Raw genomic sequence first — 27,983 nt, forward strand, 5'->3', positions numbered from 1 at the left:
TCCCAATTTGCTTTAACTGCTAAGACTACCAATTGCAAAACACGAAAAGGATTCCCAATTCTTTGGATTCCTGTATACGTGCAATGGAATTGGGTGTCTTAAAAGTTTTTTGTTTAAGGGGCTCCATAAAATACTACTTCTATTTGCCTTTATTCTGACCAGTTTTTCGGATTAACTTTTGCCGGGGAATTGGACAATTGCGGACGTAAGGTGGATAGGTCATGGCCGGAAGGCAGACAATATTATCCTGTCTGTGGTTAGAAGATCGAGATGAGCTGCTTCTAGAGTCCTTTGAGGCAAGCTGCTTCTGATTAAATCGCATAGGATTGGGGGAAGTACGGCCGGAAAGGTCTGGCATGCTGTAAGAAGTGGCTTGGCTTCGGAGATTAGGAGCAGTTGCATGCCTTGAAGACGACCGGGACATCTGATTGCTCCGGGCGGTAGACTCCTGATCCGTACTGGAATTGTACAAGTGGTAAACCAATGGCGCCTGCTGTTGGCACAATTGATGTTGCGGGGCTTTCGGCACTCGTTCCTTTGCCTCGCCACCAGTGCTTCTTTTTAAGAGGTCCACACTCGAACTCCTACTTTTACGAACCCGTGCATTTCGCACCTCCTTGCAAGCGCACATCCGCTTCCGTTCTCGTTCCAACTTCCGGTCCCTTTCCAGATCTTGCTCTTCCTTGCGCCGCTGTTTGTTCGCCTTCGCTTGATTGAGCGCTCTGTAGTGCACGGTTTGATTGTCGATGAGCATTTGGGTGACGAATTTGAATTGGTTCAAGCTCGCTTCACTCTGAGCGGCAATTTCTAAAGGACATAATAATAATTGGGTTTTATTTAATAAAAATAATTAGCTGAACTTACTGTTGGTGACATCGTGATAGATTTTATTGAGCATCGCCTCCTGATTCTGTAGGTCCTTCGACAGTCGTTCCATTTTGGCCACGGATTGCTCAAAGCTCTTCGACACCATTCGCTGCACAGCATCCTGTACCGATTCCAGGACATTGTCGTGAATAATGCTAAAGAAGTCGGCGAAGGATTCCTGCAGATCGCGATTGGGATCGTTGCTGGGACTGGTGGTCATTTTATCCGTTTTTCTATCCTCGCCACCAGGTTTGCGAGTGTCTTTTTCACTCGAACAAATCACAGGCGTTTCCCGGAATCCTACGCTTTTGGAGGACGAATCTTTGACCCGCAAAGAGCTTGATTTGGATATATTCCGTTGGCGCTCCGTTCGATGGCGAGTCCTTCTCCTGCCGGCTGACGTCACTGAGGGAGAGGAATGCCGTACTACCTTTCTCTTCAAAACATCATAGCCCGACTGTCTGGCCGATTTCGTAAAGCAGTAATTTGGAAACATGACTTTTTTGACGAATTTTTAGGATGTAGATCGATTTAAAATTGGTGGCTCATGCTATTGTAATGAAATCTTTGCCTTCGCATTATGTGGACGTTAGCTCTTTTAATATTAAATAGCTTTGTTTTTTCAGATATTTATTTTGAAAGATAAATCGAAAATAAGATTGCTGGAAAACAATTGTTATTTTCTTCCTATTTGCATAATTTATTATACAAATATATTTATTTATTTATCCTCTTTTTGTACTTCTTGCACAAAATCATAATTTTATATTATAAAATCCATGACAAATAAGAATGAATACCAATCAATTTAGCAAAAATAAACAAACCTAAGTAAATAATTTCCCACAAATTTTTTTCGCAGGTCTTTGGAATAGTTTATTAACTCGCTCATAGCATTTCAATTAAAAGTTAATAAATAAATTGCAAAATTATAATTGCAAAAATTTTGCAACTGTCCGCCGTCCGAAGTAAGCTCCTTAATGGATTTTTCCTCCTCCGTCGAGTGCAATGAGGCGGATGGACCTGAAATGAATTTATTTGCCAACCATCCCATTAAGTAACCATAGTTTCCATCTGCTCGCCCAACCGATTAAATATCAGTCAGGAAGTGGAGCAAGTAAATTCGCAAGGGTTGATGCGTCTCATGAATTTAACCAGCCTCAAAACAAACATAAACAGAATGAATATCCCGAGTTGGCATGGTAAATTTGCCATTTGCCGACAATAAGAGTAAAGCACATAACCTTTGGCTGTTTGCAGAGCCCACAGTAACCAATATGTTTTCATTGTCTGCCTGGTTTGTCGCTCAATTTATTTGTGATGTTGACTTTTCAACAGTGACGTCAGTGGAGGCCACAAACAATACCACATCATCGCAACAATTATAAATGGTGTGGGGGCGAAAAATCGTCCTTGTGCCCATTGTTCAGTGGGGCGAACTGAAAAGGAGATTTTCCAGCGCGTGCCAGGAAAATGAATGAAAATGCGGGACATTCTTGAAGTCGTTGCCTTTATTCTGCTTTCACACATAATTATGAAATAAATATTAGCTTAAACCAAATTGACTACAACGTTATGCTCTATTAACTCTTATGGTCTACTTATGCTTAATGGGTTTTGGTTTAAGATGCTTGGGCATGTTTATCCACAATTACGGGTGGCTATATACATGGATGAATTGCAATTTAAATGGCCTTAGTAGCTAGTTAGGACTGGAAAGAAATGCATTTTAAATTTCCAATAAATGGCAGCGATTTACACACAAGTAAAATCAGTCTGTTAAAGAGAATATAACTAAACCGAGCTAATAATGGATTGAAACCTAGATTCTTAGTTATGTCACAAATATCTTAATAGTTTTTCAAAGACATGAAAAAATTTTCCATATACTTAAATGACTTTCTCCAGTTTAAAATTGATTGCAAGAAAGTACTAATTAAATGTTTCAGGTAAGCTTTGTGGATATATAAAACCTTTGTATTAATATTATCCTGAAAGTCAAATTATACTGGGTGTTTTAGTTAAAATTGAATAAAAATAAAAATCTTGAAAAGATTCAGTGACCCCTGTTGACACTTTAGATTTTTAATTTTAGAGTTAATTAAAAGCCGTATAAATGGTTTCTTAATTATAGATTGCGAAGTACAAATAGTTTTGAAATTCGTAGCGTAGACTTGGCGTACTTACGACTAGAGACATACATTTGGCTTAACCCATGCCTGGTACAACTATCGAACTTATTGTCTAAGCCTCTGGTGCATTCACAGGATGTCCTTGTTCCCATTTAGAGGAACTCCGCGTCGCTGAAGGACGTGGGACCATGAATCGAAAACGCGGATCTTTTCCGGCTGGTGTGGGCCAGCTATCATACCTCCGACATGGCTGGCACGGTTACCACCTTGGTGGGACGTTCGCATATGACCACACGGGCGTTGGTCTTGTTGGTGGACCTTCGGGAAACCGTCAACGAAGTGGTCAGTGTCCTCATCGAATCGCAGCTATTGTGGAGCCGACGACCAACCGTGTGGCAGCGGTTCTGCTGCGAGTTGTTGCGGTATGACTTGCAGCAGCAGGTAAACCACTTAAAGGGCGGAAAACGACTGGAGATAAAATAAATATAAAAATATTTAACTAAGTATTATTAAAAGATAAGGAAATATGTAAGATTTGTTAATATGAAATTTTAATATACCTTAATGTGCGAAAGACCTGCGATGAGAAGAGGCAATATATCAATGGATTGGCCGCCGAGTTCAACGGTGCCAGACTTTGGATGAAGGTGGCGATGGCGATGTTGGTCTGTGAGTGGGGAATCTGGCCAAAGACCTGCAGCAGATCGAAGATGATGTATGGCGACCAGCAGATGATAAACACAAACACGATGGTCAATGTCATCTTGACCGTTTTGACCTTTGCCCGTGGAATAATGCCTCTAGAGCTGGCCCTCCTGGCAGGTGCGGCTCCAAAACCAGCACGTTCTGTTAAAATATAAATAACAAATAAAGTAAAAATATTTTTGGGAACTCCGATTTGGCAATATGTATAACCAGAAGATATCTTACCCGTGGGTACAAAAATGGAACCCTTTGCCCAAATCGTCTTTACGATGATAGCATAGCAGGCGGATATGATCAGCGCAGGAATGGCAAACAGAGTGGCCGACACCAGACTCATGTACACCTGCCAGGCGATCGGTGAACCCAACTCAATCCAGCATTGCGGATGTCCTTGGATGAGCTTCTCCTCGTACAAAACCAGGATGGGAAGCGAAAACAACGCCGAGATGAGCCACGCGCCAGCCACCAGGTGACGGGCTCTTTTCCCTAAAAGTATAAGATTTCAAAATATATTTATGTGTAATATATTTCTAATTTAACTTAAATTTGTATATTTTTTCAAATTCCCGAACTAAATTATACAAGCAATGTAAGCAGAAGCCACAAACAGCGCTCATCTTTGGCTAACAACATTTGGCAATTAGAAAACTTTTCATCCGACGACTTAACTTACACGACTTTGAGAAGTTCATGGGGTGTGTGATGGCATCGTATCTGTCGATGCTCATGGCCACCAGCACGTAGGTGGACGAGTATGTGACGCAGACCTGCGAGAAGCGGATGGCCTTGCAGGCCAGGTTGCCCGCCCGCCACGAAATCGTGATGCGCCATATGATGTCGGTGAGGACGTTGAGCAATCCCACGCACAGATCTGGAAATAATGTACTGGGCATTAGAAGCCAGGGCAGAGGTCAGCCCCAATCCCAAAACTCACCTGCCAATGCCAGCTGTTTGATGAAGTAGTTCATCCGCGACTTGCGATTCTTGTTGATGAACATCACAAACAGAACGGCAGAATTGCCCAGGACGATGACGGTGAACAGGATCCAGAGCACCGCAAACTGCTCGGTCTGGAAGAGCGAAAAGAACAAAGTGTGGTCACATTTCATTAAACGCCTATCACGTTCATTGTCAACAAAGTGTTAAGCACGGAAATCACGCATAAAACTCAATTTAATGCCATCCAAGCACACACACACACACACGCCTTGTTTATGGCTCTTTAAATAGCCATAAAAATGATAGAGCTATGAATTCAAGCTGGGTGGAGCGGCGGGCAGGATGTGCCGGCGGAAGTTTGCTTCTTCCAGTTCAGTACTAACAAGACTAGGACAACACGACACCCGTGGACGCTCACCCACACACAGACGTGATGGAAGACAGACAGCCACCGTTATTCCAGCAGGAAATTGCTGCCAAGATGAAGGACCTGCACTCCGAGAAATATTTATTTCGACTCCTAAGGGCGCTTCACAACCCAAAATACGTGGATTGGTATTTAATTTTTTAGAACTTATACCTCAGGCATTCAAAATTCCATTTATGGCACCCAAATGTAACATTATAACAATGATTATATAGTTAACTAGTTGTTAAAAGATCATGAATTGCTAGTACTTAATTCCTATTAAATTTATATCACACCTAAGTGACTTTTGTGATGTTTTGAAATTTAGCTTTTAATATTCAAAAAATATTTTTAAACAGAGTAAAGTGTAGAAATGACAGTGAGTAGTTGTGCTAGCCATATATATTTTAACTGAAGAAAATGAAATATTCTTCATATGCAGTTTATACAGCAGAATATCCCATATATGCTAATATGACTAATGATTCATGGTATCTTCAAAGTTTTTGCTGCAAATTTAATTTGCTCTTAAGGCATCTGCCCCTATGCCCACGTCTATTGAAGGTAAGTTTGAATTATGGCCTCGGGGTCTTGCAGTCTGACGCCAACACCGATGTTGATGCGGACTTGCTTAAGGGCAGGCCAAGTAAACTTGTCCCGAAAAAAGCTGAAATCCTGACAGGCTTCGTCCTTGGAACTGCGCTCAGACTGAAGACGCCCCACCTTATGCTGAAACTTTTTGTCCATACCATACTTGCAGTATTCACTTTTTGTCTGCTTAATTTTTTTGCGGCCTAAGTGCGAGTTGTATATATAGAAAAATATATGTATATATGAAGATATTTTGTTCCGGCGACTTTTGGGCGCTGTTAGCCGTCTGGCAAGCCAGTTCATCATGGTGCGCAAATTGGCGCATAAATCAACAAACGAGCAAAACGGCTATTTTTACTCATTTTTCGCACAGCCCCGTTTTTCATTATTTGCCGGTGTCGCGTTCATTATTAAATGTGGCTGCCTTCATTTGTCAGGAGTCAACATTTTTACATCTCTCCATCCGGACTTTAATTTTGATGTTTTACCAGAAAATGACTTGGCTCGTTTCCTTTAAGCCTTTATCGGATTTGAGCCCTCCACCTCGAGTGCAATTTTCTAGAATGACTTTCTAGAAAGTAAAGTTAAGGCAGTCGGAACTCTTCACGCGTTGCAAAACTTTTTCCCATTTGATGTTGGCTCAGCAGCATTTCTGCTTGAAAATTTTCGCACGTGTCTGCCTTTATTTAAACCAAGAAGTCATCGAAAATATTTGCCTTTACAGATTCATGTATTTTACACTCAGCGGAAGTAAAATCGTTTGCTCTAGAATAGTCATAGGTATCGCTTTACATGAATAATTGGCGAACATTAAGGTGTTAAATTAGTTTATTTACAATGATTTATTGGCAAATCTATATAGAATGTTATCCGAACCATATTGACGGATGCATAATAAAAAAATAAGAGTAATAAATTCCCGTACTCTTTTTAACACAAAATAACTTTTGTCAGATTTCCTTTAGACAGCTTTAGATTTTTATTATGTCCCATGCTGTGGGCGCCATAAAAATGTAATAAACGGCACATTGTAAGCCTTTTTTAATGATCGACCATTTCTGGTTGCCTTTTTTTTTGCTTACTTTTCCACCATTTTTACGTGTGTGTCTGTTGCCCTTTTTTGGCAAGTCATTATGCCTTTTTCAATTTGGCTTTGCACCTCGAGGAAATTGCTTTTTTTGCCGGGAGAACATTAAAAGTGCGAAATTTAATTTCAGCCAAAGGAAAAAGAGTTGAACGCACAAGCCAAAGGCAAAGGATGCAGGATAAGACCGCAGAGCTGGGCAAGAATGGGGATGTTGACCCGCCGCAGCAACCGTAAATCCTCATTAAAAGGCAATTCTTGCAGAGCACCTGTTGCCGCTCACTTGGAGCTATGGAGCAACTTTATCTGCCGCAAACTATTATGTCTGATTATTAAGTGGCACAGCCATAACAATAGAGCCCACTTGGCACTGGAGAGCCACGCGCTGCAAAATGATGGTATCCGCTTTCCTTAACCCAGAAGAGCCCCTCCTCGCGACTTTAAGTGCACTTTGTGCGGCTTTGGGGCTCGTGGTTCACGGCTTTAATCCCACTAAATCGACCGTGCTGACAAATCTCAACCGCTGCCTGCGAATCGTAAAATGCAGCAACAAAGACAAATGGGTGGCCACAAACAAAGGCAATGGGAAATTAATTTCGCTTCACAAGAAAAGGAGCCATTTCCACGCCCCACACCCATTGTTGCACTTGTAACGGCCAACGGCAACTGCGCTTATAAATCAGTTCATGGCTACAAGAACTTCGCGGCAGTCCTGCACAAAATATAGTATATCCTGCGGACTCTATTTCAATTCAGAGAAGGTGGTCCCAATGTATACTGTATATGTATATTATTGCATATTTAAAGTTGGTTTCGATACAATATTATCTTTAAAAATTAAAATTAAAAATTAAAAACAGGCAATATTATTAATATATACTGTTAAAGTTAAAAATTATAATTTTATTCATTTAATTGCAAATATTTTGTATTGCTGAGACTCAGAAACTCAATCAGCACTGATGGTTATGGATTAGCAAAATCCATTGAATATCGAAAATAGCGGCAACGAAGGATTTTATAGGATACTTAAGAGTCCGCAATACTTTCGCCATAAGCTTAATCAACTTCTATTTTCGTAGCTCATATTTAAAAAGCATCCGAGCCGAGGACACGGAGCACATGGCACTCGGCCACCATTGTTGACTTTGTTGTTGTTTCTTTGCTGGCTTAAGTTTTTACGCATGTAGTGCCATTTGTGTTTTAGAGTGTGTGGGTTTTTCGTGTGGCATTCTGATTGTGTCTGTGTGTGTGGATGTGGAAATGTGTTTTGTTTGGCTGCTTGTTTGTTTGCGTTTCCTTCGCACTTTTCAGGGCATTCATTAATAGCGATTACATTGTGCCTGAGTGTTTTGGCTCCGAAGAAGTTGCATAAAGTAAAATTAAATTCCATATTACGTATACGCAGCGTGCTCAGCCGGCAAATGGTCAGATAATAGGCATTAGCAGAAAGTTTCCCAGGTCAACGAACTCTGCCAAAGCATATTGTTCTGTCGCCTGGACACTATTTCTGCTATAAAAATTCATACATATATTTATATATATATGTTGGAGAAGGACACTTGAGCTGGTAGGATATGAGAGCGTATTATTTTGGCATAAAAACATGCATTTGGGTCAAGCCGAGCACATCAATCATGGTTTTTATAGTGGTCGGTGCGGCTTTTCAGCCACAATGGCTGGTCGCTGCCGGTTTATGAACTGTCCTCTAACCAAAGCCAAAACCAAAGGACACTGCTAAGGACTGCGCTTTAATTCGCCTAATGGCCAAACATTTTGTCATCAGCTGGCTTAAATCTTCCCCTCTTGTCCGTGCATATTTGGCGTTGATGTTGACACAAATTGAAATTAATAAAAGCCCGGCATTACGGCCAAAACGAGCTGTGTGTACATGCTGTTGACAAACTGTTGAGTGGAAATTCGGGAGCGAGTGGGTGTAGAAATATGAAAAATTGCCAAAGATTTGCCAACATAATTGCGGTCGGTTATGAAAACGTGGAGCTAATAAAGACCAAGTGGCTGACATAATGGATGTTAAACTGGTTTCAGAATTTATCCTCAACTACCCGATGGACAACTCAATTTAAGCCAAGTATGTATAGCTCTGGCTAATAAGAGATTAGCAGAATGAGTCTTGGTAATCTTTTAGCCCCACTGACAAGTGACCTACTAAACGAGTCGATAAATTTTTGGCAAAAAAAAAAAAAAAAATAAAACAAAAAGAACCAAAAAGAAGCAAAGGCCAAACCTCAAATAGTTACGCTAGTGACTCGTAAATTTTCGGCCCAACAAAACGCATTAATCAAATGAGTCGAACATAAATTAAGCTAGTTGCTCCAAAGACGGCCATAAAAAGTAATAGATAGATAGGTCAGAGGACTGTTGTTGCAATGGAAATGCGTTCGGTATATAAATAAATTAAAAGCCAAAACATAAATATGAGTTGAGCTAAACTGATGTTTAGATAACCTTTGCGAGGGCCGAATTAAGTGTGTTGGCCAAAAATAACAGATAAAGCAGGCGCAGCCAGCCTTGATGACCAGACAGAAGGAAAACAAAGACAAGGTTGGACTGCACTGGAAACAAATAATATCATTCATTTAATTACAAAAATGCATAATTTTTTTTGTACTATGAGGCAAAAGATTGAATTTCTGTGAAAAATACAAATAAACGTCATAGGTTTTAACAGATAAAAATTGGTTAGGTGGGCTTAATTCATATCTGCATTCATTTTTTCGAGTGTAATTTTGCAAGCTAGAGGCAAACAGAGAAACAATAAATACAAGCACGCGCCTAGAACTCTGTAAAACAAATTACACCCTCCCCCTGGCCAGAAATGGGATGTGGAGAATCTGCTGCGGTTGGCGGAAGTTATGGCCAACATGCCAGTGTTTGCTTGTGCCTGTGTGTGTGTGTGAGTGCGGGCCTGGCAATTTGCATAAACAACATAGGCATTTGTGATAGGTACCAAAAGTCAAGTCAGGCATAAATTTGAATATTTTTCCCAGCCATTTACCGCTTGAGTAGGGTTTCCCTTGGGGCCGGCGATAATTAACACATAAGCATCAGACACATGTCCTGCCATCCCCCCTTTCGATGTATCCATGTAGCCTGTTATCCTTGTCTGGCCATCGCCATCTTCTGCCAAATGAGCTGAGGGACAGGGCATTAAGTAGCCATGCCAAATCGTTTTATTTGTGTGGTCAGCAGATAAGTTGACAGGCAACTGGGCGTCGAAAGTGAATCCAGATTTTAACTAGACACTGCCTGTCAGTCACTAAGTAAGCACTTTGATATGCGTCTGCAGACAACTTCATTTGTCTGGCGAACTCATAAATTCAAGGCACTCCTTAGAATAGTTGGTTTTGTTCAAACTAAAGGAATTTTCAGGCGCATTTCTACAACTTAACGATACTGATGTCTTTTACTTCCTTGTAATATACAGAATAAAACGTAAAAATTCAAAATTTCTGCACCCAATTAATTGAAGACGTACAAATTATGCAAGAACCCACTTTAAAATTGGTAACGAACTTTCCCAGTGCTGAAAAGTTTTTAGCTAAACGAGCAGCTCACCTAATGTACATAGGCATCATTAGAAGCCTTTTGTCTAACTTTGCTAGAACTTCCTCTGCACAACAGCAATCCAAAAGACTAAGCAAAATAGAAACTCTCAACTACAAAGTTTGGGCCAACATTTGTTTAAAGCTATTGCAAAGCAAAGAGGTGGAAAATGTAAGTGTGTATTGTTGATGTATCGGCTTTAACGCCAACTTTGACTACAACGAATGGCATTTCCTGCCCCTTCCGCCGCAGGAATTCAAGGAATTTAATTAACTTCTATTTGCCCAACGACTGCAGCACCTAGCGATTAACGAAAAGACAAGCTCTCAAGGGCTCAGAAAGGCCAGTTGGACCAGTAGGACCAGTAGGACCAGCAAGACCTATCGAAAGCTAAGTAAACTTTTTCTTAATTTAAAATTCCGCAAATGGCACTTGTCAAAGGAGCCAGGACGAATAGAGGCGGCCATGGTCGGTGGGGGAAGAAGAAGGATGCCCGGCAGCCGGAAATGCAGCAGCACCATGAGGAAGCAGATCGGACAAGTTGGCAAAGATGGTCTACTGTCAGACGTGGAAGGCTACTGCCTGGCAGGCAGTCAAGTGCTCACGACTCCCGACTCCGGACTTTCGAGCAAGAACAAGTCGCCAGAGTTGTTATTTCTGATTTTGTTGCATCTGCAGCCGAGCAAATCTGTGCTCCTTTTTGTTATTTTTTCCGCTTTTTTCACACCGTCAGGAACGGTGCACTGTATATACATGGTAGAGCCGCACTTGGTGGTTGGATTTGATTCCATTTAAAGTAGGACCTGATTCAGTTGGCACTCACCCATTCCGAAGGTGCCAAGTCAAATAATTGTGTGCTGCCATGTTCTGTTATGCAAATTGCTGCGGTTGTTCGCGTTGAGGGATTTCGCACATAAAGTTAGCAAGAACGGGTATAAATGTAGGTTCAGCTAAATTTCCAGCAAGTGTTACTAGTTCGTTTGGTAAACCACAGGCAATTTGTGCTGTTTGCGAAGCTATTAAATCCATTTTAAGTTTATAATTTGGCAAATGAGGACTACAGTTGGGCTATAAATGAAACCACTTGATTAAAATTGGTGTTAAAGTGCTAACACTTTAAAAGTGAATTTTTTGTTGCAATTTGATTTCTGAAATACGCTTTGAAAATTGAATCTAAGTGGAATACTCAAGCGTAATTTATAAATACAATGGAAATCTTTGATTGAAAAAGTGCTTTACTATAAATGTGAAATGCGAATCAAATGCAACAGTAAATGTCTTACTGCTCGAGCGTGTGTGTGTGTGTGTGTGTGAGCTGGCATTATAAAGTGCTTTGTGTCAAAGGCAAAAATGCATGGCGTATACGTGATGTGCAAACCAAATGCAAGCGCGCACTTAATCATTTATGCACACACACACACATTGTCGGATAATGCGCCTGTATTTGTGTGTGTCACATTTGACATTGCTCACGTAGAAAAAGGCACCAGGACGCGACTTTTACACGCCTTGGCAGAGTCCTGCCTTCAAGTTTATTCTGAAACTACTTTAGTGGAAACAGCAAATGTCATAAAGCTGACTTACGAATACAAACTAGCCGATAAACTTGTTGACGAATGATTATTTAGGGCTTATACAAATCTTTTTGTATTTAAATTCTTCGTAGACTTTAGTTTTTAAATTTAGCCTTGCATATAACAATTTTAATGCATTTGTATTCATCCAACCTGACATGTTCTGTTACTTTTCAAACCAAAGATTACGTGTATTACTTTTAATTAAAAACAAATACCACGTGTTGTACTTTATGTTAACAAGATTGCGAATTTGTTTCGTGCCATGGAACAATTTCTTTGCGAATTAAATTTTAGTTAGCTTTACAGTTTTGATAGATGAAATTCGTGCGAAAAACAGATCAGGTGTAAAACCAAAAATCAACAAGAGGTAAACATGGCTCTTAATTAATTTTGTAAACGGGTTGTGCTCTGTGAAACACAGAGAATATTACGTGATGTAAACACACGGAAGCTGTTTGGCATCTCTCGACATCTCGACGTCGTTCGACCTGCGAATGACAGAGCCAATCGTAAAGTGCCTGCTGAAATTGAGGATGTTTGTGCCAATTTTATCGACATTGCGTAAATGACGGGGCAATCCCACCACCTCCACCTCCACCCATCAAAAATACATCGTGTCTTGCCACTTTGAAGCTTTTTTGGCATGTACTTCCCGTCCTTTGATGTGGCATATTCGGTCCCATTCGCGATGGCGAAAGAAATTGTGTTTTTCTTTAGGTGTGTCTGCCTGCCGTCTGACATACTCATATGATGTGTATATATGCTACCCCTAGTTCGAGTATATTACAAGTAAGAACCCAGAAAAATTCCAGGAATTCTTTAAGTGAATTTCAACTAAAACTTGATTTTATGAGGGGGAGCGGTTGCTTATTTTGTTTAGTCCCAGATCAGGCAAATTCAGTGCACTTGAAAGCTAAGAGGTGAAGTATTAAAGGTTCTTCCCTGTTAAATATTTAAAGACTTGCTTATGCAAGAATAACTTCTATTTAGTTTTTCCCTATTTCTAACCACACTTTTCAGCTATATGCTCTTAACTTAATTTCACTTAAAGTGCCGCACAATTCATTGCATACTTCGGTGCGTTGTGAGATGTTGACCTACTTGTACTTGCCAGGCTATGTAAATAGCTCAGTCGCCGTCGGTGGATATACCCATCACTCCATCCACTTTCCACTTTCTACTTTCTATTTCATTCACTCTGCGTGCTGACACTTTTTCCGAGACTGCCGCACTTTAACTATTTACTGAGCATAATTTCGCTGTTGGTTTGTCGCCTTTTGCATTTTCTCATTAAGCGCATTTCGCGCACTTGCACAAAACCAGATGGCGATGGAGCTGAAGATGAATGTTCTCCGCTTCGGGGGATTTTCCCGGCATCCAATCCGCATTTTCATGCGGCTTAGTGTCGTAAAACTCCAAACATTCTACTGCAATTATCTGGCCGGGGGGGTCATCTGGTCCCTTAGGCGCGGATTTCAGCGCTTTTACGATTTGCATAATTTACACAACCGTATTTTTTTTCTTCGTGCCTCGCTGTTTTTTTTTTTGCAACCCAAATGCAGTCGTGTGTTACTTACGCTGCTTTTTCGGGTTGCCGCCTTGCATTGCTCATAACCAGTGTTGCCACCGAGCAGCAGCAGTGGCAGTGGCAGCAGTGGAGCTGTAATTGACTTGGGCTATGCAAAATTTATTGAGTGCAGCAGCTCTTACTGCTTATGCATGCAAATTGTAATGATGCGAAAATGTAGTTGCGGGTTTTTCACCCACCATTGTCAGCAGCACTATTCCATTTTCACTCGGAGATATGTAGACGCTTTTTGTGAGCCATTTTATGTGTGTTGCGGGCTGTCAACGGAAGTGAGTGGCGTTTTGCTCCTTATGAAAATGAAATTAAATTTTTTGTCGAGTGTGCGGGAAGTGATACACCCCGCAGACAGCCACGCCCCATTGTTCCGTCTCTTATCGTCGCAGCTTATTGTTGCACAAAATGTCGCTTGATGTCAGTCATTAAGTTCACTTCCGGGGCATGATTACAAAGCTTTTAGGAATGGGGCAATGGGAAATAAGCCACAAGGATATGTGCGCACTTATCTGTTGTGATAAATGCGGGTCTGTCCGTTTCTTTTGTAATATTGTTTTGGGCATGTTCTTGTTTTCCTATGAGAGCAATCCCCCTGGCTAAACGCAAATACAGTTCAGAATCCATAATTCAAGTTTTTATGAGACAATAGGATGAGCTAGGGAGGGTTTTTAAAAGCGGTCAAAGGTGGCCATTATTTTCCCTATCTCTAACAATTTATTATCAGCCGTACTCTCGTTTAAGTACTAATAATTTTAAAACTGATTAATAAATACAACTTTCATTGTTGTTTGATGGTTGATCGATTTATGGAAGTTCCACTGTAGTAATAAAGCATACATTTGTCAGCAATCTGTAGCAAGAATGGCCCTGGGCTTTGTTTGCGCCTCGCTGATTGCAGGAATACTTGTAACTGGGAGTCATGGAAAACAAACAGCAGCTTGAAATCGATGCCAAAGGTTGGATTGGGTGAGTCGTGGAGCCAGATGAAGCTCCCCAAATTCCGACTCGGCACAGCGGGGAAAACAAATCAATTAGACGTTAAAAAGGAAGCACAAATAGCAGCAAGGCACCTAACCAAAACCCACATGTGGATAGGTTTTCCCCCTCTGTTGTTTACTTCGATTTCGAGTATGGCGATGGCGTTGGCGATGGTGATGGCGATCTCCCATGACGACGCCCACTTAATGTTTATCAGTTGGAGGAACGCTATTAACGCCATGTTGATTTATTGCAATTTAATTTGGTTTCAATTTGGGGTTTTCGCCTCGCCAGCAAGTATTTTATTTCACAAATTATGTGCAGACACGACTGGGGCGTGGCATTGGATTTTGCCAGACTTGGGCGTTTTGGTCCTGTGGTTATTTATAGCGGTTAACTCTCCCAAGAGGACAGCCGCAAAGATTGATTATGGACAGTAAAAAGGTTTTCCCGTCCATAAGGGGAAGTTTACATTTTATTTGATTTTTACGGCTCACGAAAGGCACGAAGAAGTCTTTGTAATAAAAACTTTGAACCAATTTTTGAGTGCCTTTTGGCCTTTCCTATTATTTTCAGCACTCTGCTTCCTCTTTGGTACATATTCCAGGAAAATATAGCTCATATGTAGATGGCTTTCACTCTTTCACAAAGCATCGCTTCGGGCCACTCTCTCCTGGCTTTATTGATTTGCTGTTTAATGCCTGGCCATAAAAGTCAACCCATGATGGCGGGGGAGGGTACTAAAAGTTTCCGAGGCAGACTCCCCTTTTAATTGTTGTGCCGAGTTCAAAGTTCGAGCGTGACAAATAAACCAACAATTAACTTGAACACTCATTAAGTCAACTCCTCATCCGTCGTCCATCCATCTTCCACCCTCGTTTTTACTGCAAAATATTTGTGAAATTAACACTTTCATTGTTTCGCATAAGTTTATTGCCTGACGAGCTGGCTCAAATTCTGGCAGACTTTGGATGCCGAGCAGGCAAATTATAACAATTAGTTGGCTAAAGATGCTTATTGATTTTGCTGGTCAAGTGACACTTTGGGGAATTTGAAGACTCTTTGCGTAAATACCACCATTCAAAGACGGTACACTGAACCCGATATTGAACCTGAGATCTGAACTATTAGCGGCCTGTGAATTTTTGGTGTCGGTGAACGCTTGATGAGCTGCCAGAAATCGGCGAAGCTGAAGTGTCAACAAACCTGTCCGGCGACCTCATTACGGTTAGATTAAAGTGGCGGAAGTGCATTGACTTTCAATGCCAAATGAAATACAATTCTCATATTTTATCGAACGCAAACATAAGACGGGAAATGGCACACTGAGAAAAAGGGATGTTATCATTTTTCTGATGCTCTAAGTTCTTTAGCAGTTTACATATATGTGATAAAATGTGACGCAGATTTACTGAATGCTTTTTGGTTTTTATTATATAATGCATGCATAACTTGAGTCTAAAGATTACCTGACCCCAAAATATTTCCCATAATTCCCTCAGGAAAGGCTCAAGCCTTTGTTCCGTTTCATCTGCTTTTCTCTCACTGCAGCTGTCACTGGTTATTCCTGGTGGCAACAAATCCTTATAAATCGCTATGACACATCCAACTAACAGGCGACGTGCCAGATAAAACTCTTGTCAAAACGTATTTTATGGGCTGGGCCCAAGGATTCGTGGAGGCACAGCGAGCGACAGAAGTCATCAAGGACCTGCGGCCTCCTGCCATCTAGGCATCCTGGCCGTCCTGCCTTAATAAAATTGATGTTGGAAGAGCCACAGTGGTCGCAAAGGCTGGCCAATGGGCAAATAATGTTGTTAACTCATTTTTAGCCAAGTAAGCGATGCTCGGTCCCCACGGTCACATTTGAGGGCAGCCCATTGGCCATTGGCCCATCGGCCACTCAAGCACTTGATGGCCTTGTGGGCATTTTGTTGTGTCAACAGTGTGTAATTAAGCCCAGCCACGCGTGTCAGCCGCCTGGAATTATGCTTTAATATGCATTAAAGCTCGGCAAGTATAATTACACCTCGACTTGGTGGTGGCAGCAAAACGCAGTTCAGTTCGCACATATGTTTATTTACTGCCTCAAGGGCTGGGCAAACACTCAAAGCCGGGTACCATAAACAAGCAGCTCAGCTGAGCTCCATTCCTTGGGTAAATTTATTTTCGCAAGCCGCTTAGTGCTGTAATTTTCCCCACTGGCCAACGAACTTGACAAAGGCAAATTAAATTGCTTAAAAAAGCGGGAAAAATGGTAAAAACTGTGCGTTAAGTGGGAAAAGGGGCTCAGCCAGTCTGTTAATGATGCCGCTTTGTGGCCACTAAGTGTTTAACCTTGCTGAATCAGAAACAGGTTCAGAACCCAGACGCCGCAAGGACATGTGTCCTATATTTTACATGCGTCAAGTCTCGCCGTTCCGCAGCCTTCACATGCTTAATTTTCCTTAGCAAATAAGCTTAAGACACATTTTTACGCTAGATTAATGAGTTCTTGGAATGGACGCTCTGTTGCAGAATAATATTTGCCAAAGCAAAGGAAATTGTGGTGTGGGCCAAAATTTTGCTGGCAGGAAAGCCCTCTTAAACAGCAGAATTGAACGCTTGAAATTTAAGCTTAATCTCAAAAAAAAAAAAAACACTGTATAAGGTCTAAATATAATTTTACATAAAATAACTTTGTATTCACACGCATACATCCTTTATGGGAAAGCCAATTTAGCCACTATTATTAAATTGGCAGCTGTTTGTCTTTTATCAACATGCAAACAGGCAGTGTCGGTTTTGTTTTTTTGCCAAATATTTGTGCTGTCACCCTAGAAAATGGCAATTAATTTTGTCCTTTGATGGCCACATTAGCCCGCTCACCAGGGTCATCATTGTTTGAGCTAAATTGTGTAATATTAATATATACATACATACGCGTTGTAACAAGCGACCACATGAGGTCCGGGCTAAAATTAGATATAGTGCCACTTCATACGTAGGAAAATCAGAACGTGGGTGCCTTGGAAATGGCGGGGGTCTCATTAGAGCATATGTAATTATGGAGTAATAAGCTAAGATGCGATGTGTGAAGGATAAGCCAAGGACTATCGCAGATGTAATATTTTCCTCCCACGCGCAAGAATCTCCCTCAATGTCCAAACAAAATGTGCGGCTGCATAATATGCCATCGTTTCCTCCGGCCAGTAAACAAATATAAAATGGCGCAATGTTGTCAATTCTTTCAGGGAAAGTGGCTTTGAGTCGGAAAATTCGTTCGATTCCGTTTATTTGCGTCGTCTAATGCCCCCAGATCCGCATTCTCGTTTATTGGACAGCAACGCACAGTTGGCCATGGTCAACAGTGTGACATTGGCCAACCTTCCAGCTGACCCATCCCCATGCAGTTGTAATTGGCATATCTGGGCCAAGCGGACTTAATGTCCGAACCCTCAACTTTAAGGTGAGATGCCGAATTCACTGATCAACTTAAACATGATTTAATAGTGTTAACAGGGGATTTCATGAGATTTTTGGCAATGGGAAAAACCAATCACAATTGCGCCACGGATGACCGCTGGTCAGCCCAAATCCCTAACTAAGCCATTTGAATTGCAAATCATATGAGACCCCTTTACGCCTGGGATCCAGCGCACCCAAAAAAAATATACATACAAACATTCGGGATTCTCACGGCACTAGGAAAAATGTTGCCAGTTCAGCGACCTTTTTATGCCACCGCTTTTATCTTCACATTTTTTTTTCAAACGCCTTCTGTGTGACAGATTACCAAAAGCAACTTTCGTTTTGAAGTGAATCAGACCCATGTAAAATATTTTTTATTTATTTTTCATTTGCTGCGAGTTGTCAAAGGCTTGTTAATATGGGTAAAACTAAATAGAGTCCAAGAATAAATATATTTTTGGTTATTTTATTTAGACCGGATTGTTTCAGACAAATTCCATCTAAGTATAGAGCATGAAGCATATTAAAATAATCCTCAATTTATACAACTTTTAACATTTATACTAATTGATTAAATGATTATTATAAAAAACAGCTAATATGAAGGCACGGTCATAGTTATGTTTTGGATTATGTACTTTATGAACGAACCTACTACACAATTGTTTACTTAGCTTACAGCTGTGCAAATAATGCCATGCCGTAGTACCGAAATATGAATATAATATATTTTATTACCAGAACCCAACTATGCAAACAGAGAATCAATAAGACTTAGTCGCCATGAGGTTATTGTGACATCGGTTGCTCAGGCGGGGAGACAAAACCCTTAACATCGCTCTTTGTCAGCCAAGATGCCATATGGTGCTGCGGCTCCTAAAATACCGAACGCGACTCCGCTTCTCTGTCGTTCCAAGTCCTGCAAAGGACTCATTTAAATAAGCCCGAATTTATGGCACGCACATACGCACACATATACACGCTCACACTTTGAGTGATTGGCGCGTTTAAACTTGGCTGACTGGAAATTGGCTTGGCTGAGGGATACTTCCGTTCCAACAATGGTGTGATTTATACGATGGTGCGTATGGAAATTTCATTACATTCATGGTGTGCTCTTTATGGCATTCTTTAGCGGGAGAGATAGAGAGAGACAGAAGGACGAACGGAAGTTTAGTTTAATCGAAGTTGTTGTCACGATCTGCTGGGCTCTCTGATTGATTGCCCCTCATTGATAAAGAGTGTTCTGTTACCAAGCCCCCAAAAAAATATGCAAATCCTTCACGCCGTCTGAAACTTTCGCCTCTTCTTGGGTTTTCTTAATTTCAAACTGCCAAATGACATTTGGCGTTTTATTGTTTTTTCTGCGACTTGGCTGGTTGACTTGTCAGCCTGAAATGAAGTTTGCCCAGTTCGTTGCTTTTCCATTGCGAAAAAGGGAAAATTGTAGCAAATTGCAAATTGTACCGTCAAGCAACAAGCAGCGTCGGCAGCTGTGACTTTGTGACCCTTTCCACGCAGTTATCCTTTGTTTGAATTCGGCTAGGAACTACAGATAAAAATGCTGCAGCTTCTGGGAAAAATAAGTAGTTTTTGTTTTCGGGAGTGCATTGCGCAAAGGTCCTTTCTATTTTTGCATTATATAGAGAATATTTTTATCCAGCATATAGTCGTTTTAATATTGTACTTATGAAACTAAAATAAAAGGAATAATGTAGATACATTTTGTTTGCAGTGAGTCGATTAAGATGGAAATCAAATCGCACAGCTGCGCCTTTCATACACAATAAATAAATCGCATAAATGGCCAATACTCTTTCTATTTTTTCGCACCCACCTCATAAAAGTGAATCGAATTCAAATTGTTTATTTTTAAATTGATAGGAAGTAAACTTGTCCGAGGTGTGAAAATGTGCAGCACTTATTACAACGCCAGGCATTTGGCAGCGATCAACATTTCGATTTAAGTGCCATTTTTCAAAGTCCCATTGCATTTTGGAAGAAAAATCTTAAATCTTTTGGCGCCTACATTAATATTCAACCACCATAAAACTCATTCCGCAACGTAAATCATTTTAATTCGTATTTAAAAAGGGAGCCCATGCCACCTAATATCCACGAAAGAATAAAACCTCTTCCCCCAAACGTGAAATGAATTTAAATTTTTAAATCGCATTTTGCGGAATAAAACATGTATTACAAATTGCCACTTATTGTACTACTGTTCAAACGTTAAAATTCAAAATTGCATGCGAGTAGTACAGCTGTGGCTTCAAATTCAATAAATAAATTAGTTTGTGTGCGAATATTTTCGCATTTTTTTCCGTTTCTTTATTTTTTATTTGGTTCATACCCACCTCATAAAAGTAGAACGAATTTAAATTGTCAAATTCGTCGGGGTCGCTGGATGTGGAGTTGCCGCCCGTCTCCAAGTCGTGACTTGGCGCCGCTGTCGTCTGGATCTGGACCATTGTGGCCGAGGCTGTCGTGGTTGCTATCGTTGTTGGCGCCAGCATCACGTGTGATATCGCAGGTGTGAAATATGTCAGATTAACTGCCGCCACGTCGGTGGGCGTTAGGGACTCGCCGCCCACGGCCACGCCCCCCGCCCCCTGGGTGCCATTGAACGACCTTTCCGTGGAGGTGGAGGACGCCAGCCCCGAGGATTCGGAGGCGGAGGCCAGCGTGTGGTAGAGTGAGCTATCGAATAGCCTTAAGTGCAGCATGATTGCGCCTCAGTCTGGCATCGCCTGAAATAGGGGGGAAATTAACAGCGAAAATTAAAAGAGTGCTTAAAAGTGTATATATCTTAAAATATATGGCCTCAGCCAGCGGGCCCTGCTTAAAAACCCATAAATCCGAAATGAAAAGCTGCGTAATAAATGCTTTAAGTACTTTCGCAGCAAAATACAGAAATATTTGCCTCAGTTAACATGGCTTCTGTGTGTAAATTTCGGTACCCAGCAGGTGCCGGATTTTCGGCCTGTTATTAATATCGCGCATACGCCAGGGGTGACTGGTGCTTGGGTATGGTATCTCGGTCGTCCTGATTCCTTGGAAATTAGTAATGGCTTGTAAGATAATACCACCGGGCTGATACTGTAGGCAATAAGCCTAACATATTTTATTACTTCCCAGTTGGATAAGTACTCAAGAGGACGCCATTAGAATCTTTTGTTTCAGCATTTGAAAGCAACTAGTGCTTTTACCAATACGAGTTTTATACTAATTTAAGAAATAAAACATATTTTGTTCTATAAACTAACCATTTAATTGCAATATTTAGGCGTGACCCTTTTTGGCTTAACCCCTCAGCTAAGTTCAGTGATTTGGATTGATTTATGACACCAAGCGTGTGCGAAGTCATGCCAAGAACGTGTTCCTAATTGAATAGATGGGACTAACACACGATTTGAACCCTAGGGACAGGAACTCGAGCAATTAGCAGGCAACAATAGACATTTAAACCAAAAATGGCATTGTCACGTCGCCGGTGGCAAACAAAGGAGCTACACAACTTTGATGCGGCCTCTCGGAAATTTATGCATGCATATGTGCCTGCGTCTGGGATCCATCTGTCCATGTTCGTTGCTTTTTGGCTGCAACTTTAAATTGATTAGCCGCAACTTTGCGGGCGGCCCTCGAACGACGTGCCCGAAATTCGCAAATAAATTCTCTTTTAAAATGTGCAAAAACTTTTGTTCGCCGCAGCCAGGTATTTGGCCCACTAATGCGAGCACGCAACTATTTGGCCAATGATTTATATGAAAAACACCCGTCTGGGTCGCTTCTTTTCCATCTGACACATTCAATTTGGTCGAGCGCAGCTGCTCGGCGGGATAGTTGCCATATTCCTGGGTTTTTCCAGGGGAGGGGGAGGAAGATGAGCGGCACCACATGCCGCATGTTTTTGTAAATGTATCATTATCATGTGAGGCGGCTGTACTACAGATCTGTTTTGAAATATGTTGAGACCTTTATAACCATCTCTATTTGCAACTAATCCGCTTAAATAATAGTATGAAACTGACCCCCAAAAAACAATTAAAAACAGTAATCACCCTTTAAACTTGACGATTGTTAGTAGGAAAGCCAGTTGGCTGAGTTTGCCTGATATTTACATATGTAAATGGCTCAAGAAGCTTTGAAGTATTTTGACTGGCGAATCAACCCATTTGAGCTTTGCATAAGTTCGTCTCGGTATTAAAGTTTCAGGCTGCTGTTAATGCGCATTTAATTTGCATGCAAAATAGCCAGAAAAGTGTCTAGTCGGTAGGCGGCTTCACTCTAGACCCAAATCTGGATTCTTAGCATTATATGTGGCCTAACCTTAGCGGCGAAGAGGAAAGCGCAAGCTGAATTTGATTGACATATTTTGAGTAAGCTGTCAGTTGAGCCAACACTTTTCTTGGCGCCTGAATCGACTCAGGATACTGAAATTGGCATTTTTCTCCAGAATTGACGCCTAAGCCGTCGAGCTGCATTCAATTTGTGAATAAATCAGAGAAGCGTTCAAGAGGATTCCGATATATCGACAGAAAGTTTATCAACAATGAACCTGAATTAAGTATACTGCGAAAAATGAGCAGTCTGTAGCGTAAGAGCGAAAATGTGTTTTGTACAAATAAGTTTAAGTGTTCTCAGAAAATTCATTTACAAGAAGTGAAACTTTTCAGTTAAAAAACAATTTAAAAGCTGGAAAGATTTAATTTGAAAATCGAATCTATCTATGTGTTTTTAAGTTTGCAAGAGCGACATTCTTTGCAAAGTCAAACTTGGTTGAAAATATGACTTTGTCCCATTGCAAAAAGCACCACTCCTGGATCTGGTTGAAACACTTGAATCGCAGAGGACCCCTTTTAATCCTGTGACTCTACAAACAGAAAACCTCCTTTCTACCAAAAGCTCAGGAGTTGAAAATGGCTCCAGAGAACATTGAGTTCCAAATTCGAGGTGACTCGAGGAAAACTGATGCGCAGCGCTTCCATGATCGAGGAATCCCGGCGGAGGAGCAGCATCCGTTCCAGCCCGCGGCTTTGATGGCACTGGATTACGCGGACATCGAGTTCAAAATGCAAGAGAGTATACTTGGATGGTCGGAACGCGAATATGACTGACAAAAATGTTAGAAAATCCCAAGCAAGTGAAATAATTGTCATCAAATGTAAATTAATGCAAAAAACAAATCAAGCTTTTTAATTGACATTTGTGAATCCTGCCACCAGTTCTAGCTTATCTCAGAAAATCAGGATTACAGACGGATCAAGGACTTAGCATTAAGCCTTTAAGGTCGCAGCATGAGTTTCGTATTCAGATTCGGATCCTTTAGCTGAGTGCTATCTGTGTCTCGCAAATCTCAGTTGCCAACTTGGCAAAGGACTTTCTTTTGTCTGCTGCAGTTTGTTTTTGGGCGAACTCTTGTGCAACGTTGCGTATGAGTCATAAAAGTCGAAAGCATCTGGCTTTTGTTCTTCGGGAGCCACTTGCAGCATATTTATGTTATGTTGTTGTTCAGTTTTGGACGGCATTATATAAACCATTACACTGTCTGCTCCGGAGTCACTTTCAATGTCCTCCATGACAATTGCCGAGCATATATTGTCCTGGGAGGGGAAAATGGCGTCGTCATGCTGCCTCAAAATGAAAAATTGATTTCACAGCGAAAAATATGGCAGAGACAAAAGGCAAACGGCATAAACTTTATTAGGTCACTCCATCCTGGCCAGTGGAACACAAGGTCCACCCCAAGACTCCACCGTGGTCATTCTTTTCCACTTTTCCGCCTTATGTTTATGGCTGGGACGTTGCATGCGGTGCCTCTCTCCGCATGCACTTGCAGTTCATGGCAATCAGCGTCATAACGACCTAAGTTTAGTATTTCATTTCAGTTTTATGGAGCGTGACGCGTGTCCAAAGGATAATTGCCAGTGGGATTGTATTGGGAGAAATGGCTGGGATTATTTTCATTATGCTTGCGCATGTCTCTCATTCGATACTTTTGATTGTGCCAACAGCAGACTAATTGACAATCCGAAAACCATTGTCGGATAGCAGCGATCAGACGGTGAAAATCCACTTAAGGCGCTACAGTCTTTTAAGTAGCCACTAAATTTAAATCTAAATGACATCATTGTCGCACGTCGTGCTGAAAAGCAGACACCGAAACACACGCAAATTCGAAATGGTAGCCGAGAAACTGGATATCGAGGCTCGTTCGGCTGTCTCAAAATATTTTCCACCCGTGTTTCGTTCTGTTTCCCCCAAAAATTGTAAATAGTCGGGACGAGCAAATTGAAAAGTTGCAGCCAGCGAGGTAGTGGGAAATGGGTGTGAGTGTGTGTCTACAAAATTTGCGGCCCCTTTGGAATGGTCCCCATTGGCCGAAATGCCGACTCGTCTTTTCAACGTGGCTGCCAAGGCACGGTGGCCCATAGAGGAAAAATTCTTGGCGAATTTTAAAGTAAGGGGTTAAGTCTAAAAGTTCGCTAGTTATAACATATATTAAATATTAAATAAATAATTGGAAAAATTCTCATATAATAGTAATCTATCAAAGAAGTTCCCATTTTTGATTTAATTTCTGCAATATTTTTTTGTTTTTAAAATATCTCAAGAAACATCTTTCATCAGAACGTGCGGACTTTATTAAACGAATCCATTTTTCCCATGGCAAATGTTCAACCATTTAAAAAATTTAAAGCTCGCAAAAATATACCACAGTGCTGGAGCGGCATTGAATGGCATTTTATTTTATTATTGCACACAGCATGCTCGCTGGCTGCTTGTGTATTTATATTCAAATTTGTAGCACCTGTAAAACAGTTTGCAAAACAATGAAGACGCCGCCAGCAGACTCCGGTGAGGGAATGTCAGCTGCTGCCCCATCAACCTTTTTGGACCCATCCGCCCCATTCCGAATGCCAAAAGTTAGACAAATGTATGTAAATGGAAAATGTGCTGGGCGAAATTACGTCAAAACATTTGCCACACGAGATTAAGTTGGCCAGGTCCATGATATGTTTTAAAGTTTGACTTTCTTATCGGCCAGCCGGAGCCCAGACATTATGGATGAAATGAGGGGCAGAACTTGAAGGGCGCGTGCTAAGCTAAGTCTAAAGCCATAGACATGAGTTTCTTCTCGCCTGGCAATCAGACAAAAGAAAAGCTAAAAGAATTGCGTATACGACGCGTTGCCTTGACACCTGGCGTGGGCAGCTCAGCCATTTGCCATCCGCCATTTGCCATCAAGTGAATGCCATTTTTTTTCATGCTTTCTATATTTACGCAGAGACCCGAATGGGAAGACAATACCATTTATTATGAGTTTATACAATAATTTATAAATACTTTTATCCCCGTCCGTCGTCTACCTGTCGTCTGTCTAGTTTCCCGAATGTGTAAACACACTTAGCGTTTGATTGATATTTGGCAACAAAACATGAATGACAAGGCCCTGAAAACCGATATCCACATTGGCTAAAGGGAAACAACCCTTTCTTTATTTTTATATTCAACCAGCGAAAGGTGTAGGAAGAACGCCACTTCAAATTGGTGAATATAATTAATTCGAGTGAAATAAATACCGGGTGTCGAGTGAAAGGCAATGGTTAAGTCCATTAAGTCAATTATAAATGAATTATGCTGCCTTCAGTTCCTGCTGATTTCTGCGTAAAAGTAATCGCCAAAGTGGCTGGAGGGCCTTAATTACCAGATATGGGGAAAAATGAGGAAGAAATTCCGCAGTTCTGCTGGGAAATTATTATTATTTATGCGTATTCAAGGTATGCACTGCAGGTAATTGTTTCTCATGGCAAATGAGTTGTGTGGTTGTAGTAATAAATTTCCATTTAGTTTGAGTCCTTAAGAATTCCAAAGGAGTAACCTCAACGCATTCGGTATTCGCAAATATTGCTGTTCAACAGTTAAATCACTTAGTTGATGGGTTCTACTAGTTAGCTAATGAAAACCAAAGGCTTAACCACAGCCCCAGGCGTCTGTCTCTTTCACTAACTCCCCGTCTCCCTCTTTCATCATCGGGCATTTATATCTGTGAAGTATAGTACGTCAAGAGTGAGCTATATGCCCCGTGCTTTGGGTATAAATTATGCAGGGCACATACATTGCTAACTGCTCTGAGAGCAACGCGTTCTGTGTTAAGTAGAATTTTGAACTTGACTTAATTAGACGCAAATGCAGAAAATAGAAAACGCCACAACCGCAATTCCCGAGAAAATTCGAAAGCGATGGCAGTGATGCCAAGTCTGAGATTTGGCTTATTTGTGTGTATATAGTACAGAATATAAATCCTGAAATTCTGAAAAGAATGATTTAAGTCGATTTGAAACAATTTTCAGTCGATCTAAATTTAAATTTTCTTAACTACTAATGTTTAAACAACACTCTCAAAATGCTGTTAACGAATTTTTGTAGGAAAACAAATTTTAAAGAAGGAAAACGAAATTTCAAATTTTCAAACTGGATTTTTATGACCACAATAAGCTTATTTCGTAGATTATCTTTGAGTATAAAAATACTTTTAAGTCCTCCGCCCACGAATAATGTGTATTGAAGGCGGCCGTCCAAATTCTATTCCAAATTTCGCTGGCAGGAAAAAATGCAAATTCAAGTTTATAGTTTCCCCATCAAGTATCGCGCCCAATCTGGCGACTTTGAAATAGAAAGGATCTTACTCGCAGGGGGAGTCCTTACTGTGCGAAAATGGCCAAGTAAGCAGCTCCACTCGATGGTAAGTCCTGCGTTTGCGGCTTGACTGTGAATATTGAGGGTAAAGCCCGTGTCATGGTGTCCTGAGATAGGAGCTCGTAGCCTATTGCCGCCAAAGGCCGTCGCTCGTTAATTAATCAAAATACTTACCACCGAAGCTGCTGTCAGCGGGTTTTCCCCGACCTCTTTTTCCCTTTGGCCTGGTCAACGAACCTACCGCTGCCGCTGGAAAACTGTCGCTTCGTGCGTATGGACAAACAATTAAAGTCACGCGCGAGTATTTAATTAAAAGCTGAATATTGCAGCAAGTGCTGCGGCCAGGAAGTGTCCAGAAAGTCACTGGGCAGCGACTATGAAAAGCAATTACGATTGTATTGCTGGCACAAATAAAACTTGCAGCCAAAGGCAAATTGAAAATTTTTGCAAAAGGGAAATTAAATTGGGCACGGGGCCAGATGAGCAAATAAGTCAACAGCAGACAAGTCAACGGGCGTTCCAAAAGTATCTTTTTTTGGCCAACGCACAAAGAGAGATTGACACCTACAACGTTGATTTCAATCAGCTGCCACACGTGGGCCACCGGCCAGCCCCCTGTAATTATTGGTGCGCCCCTGGGTGTGCGTCACAAAACACGCATTTTAATTTGGCTGAAGCAATGAACTTCGAAATCAGAAGGCGCCAAAAACTTAAAGACAACTCTGAGCGTCTTTTATTTTTGAGTGCACTCGGAAATATTTTGTAGCCATTCCTGGTAAGTAATAATTTATTCAGAGTATACCTAAAATATCACAAATCAACAGGAGGAATAATAGTATACGACTTCATTTAAAATATATTTATAGTGCCCCTTTCTTTTCCCAGTGTATGTTTTGTTTTCAGCTTGGGATTTCTGGAAATGCTGTCAATCACGGGAAGGCGTTGCGTTGATTCGGCGGTTGGCGTTAGGCGGGCAGGTCGCAGACATATCACAAATCGCTCGAGTGTAAAATAATTTGTCTCGATTCCCTTCTGCCTGAATAAAATCAATAAACGCCGCTCGCCGTTTGGCAAGATGCTCCAAATGCCATTTTCGGCAATCACATTTACTGAAGGCAGCACAAGTCCTGGGCTCTCTCATTAGAGCAAGCACCTGGCGGTGTCAGGTGAGTGGAGCAGCTCGTCACCTCATCCCCGCCAGAAGCATAATTGCGACGACTTCTTGGTCTCGAAAATCTAGGGAATAGCACTTCTAATGCCTGGCACGTACGCGCCGACGACTGCAAATGCTGCTTACCGCTTACTCCTTTCATGTGGGCTCATCACCCTTTCCCTTTCACCTTTGATTGCAGCACTTTGTCCGCACACACAATCAACCAGATGTAAATACAATTGGGCGACA

At 41.2% G+C, this 27,983-nt stretch overlaps 2 protein-coding genes across 2 annotated transcripts in view; both read right to left on the reverse strand.

The window, feature by feature from the left end:
* Nucleotides 1-134: 134 nt before the first annotated feature.
* Nucleotides 135-1,484, reverse strand: LOC6616992. The gene is made up of 2 exons (XM_002041284.2): nucleotides 865-1,484; nucleotides 135-807 (listed from the first exon to the last, which is right to left on the reverse strand). The coding sequence occupies exons 1-2, from the start codon at nucleotides 1,361-1,363 to the stop codon at nucleotides 140-142; spliced, it is 1,167 nt and encodes a 388-aa protein (XP_002041320.2). The 5' UTR covers nucleotides 1,364-1,484; the 3' UTR covers nucleotides 135-139.
* Nucleotides 1,485-2,360: 876 nt separating this feature from the next.
* LOC6616993 (cardioacceleratory peptide receptor) overlaps nucleotides 2,361-27,983 on the reverse strand; it is a 33,123-nt gene continuing 7,500 nt past the window's right edge. Inside the window, exons 2-7 of the mRNA XM_032722650.1 lie at nucleotides 20,239-20,631; nucleotides 4,639-4,774; nucleotides 4,378-4,575; nucleotides 3,930-4,190; nucleotides 3,560-3,845; nucleotides 2,361-3,467 (exon numbers count right to left, since the gene is read on the reverse strand). Of these exons, the coding sequence (XP_032578541.1) occupies nucleotides 3,233-3,467; nucleotides 3,560-3,845; nucleotides 3,930-4,190; nucleotides 4,378-4,575; nucleotides 4,639-4,774; nucleotides 20,239-20,607 (1,485 nt within the window). The 5' untranslated portion in view covers nucleotides 20,608-20,631 and the 3' untranslated portion in view covers nucleotides 2,361-3,232. The remainder of the gene's footprint in view (nucleotides 3,468-3,559; nucleotides 3,846-3,929; nucleotides 4,191-4,377; nucleotides 4,576-4,638; nucleotides 4,775-20,238; nucleotides 20,632-27,983) is intronic.

The sequence above is a fragment of the Drosophila sechellia genome, chromosome 3R, assembly GCF_004382195.2.
Source record: "Drosophila sechellia strain sech25 chromosome 3R, ASM438219v1, whole genome shotgun sequence".
In the NCBI taxonomy this organism is placed as follows: Eukaryota; Metazoa; Arthropoda; class Insecta; order Diptera; family Drosophilidae; genus Drosophila; species Drosophila sechellia.

Coding starts and splice junctions, on each gene's coding strand:
- LOC6616992 (XM_002041284.2), bottom strand. CDS start 1,363: ATGTTTCCAAATTACTGCTTTACGAAATCGGCCAGACAGTCGGGCTAT. Junction 808..864: donor CTATCACGATGTCACCAACA/GTAAGTTCAGCT, acceptor TATGTCCTTTAG/AAATTGCCGCTCAGAGTGAA.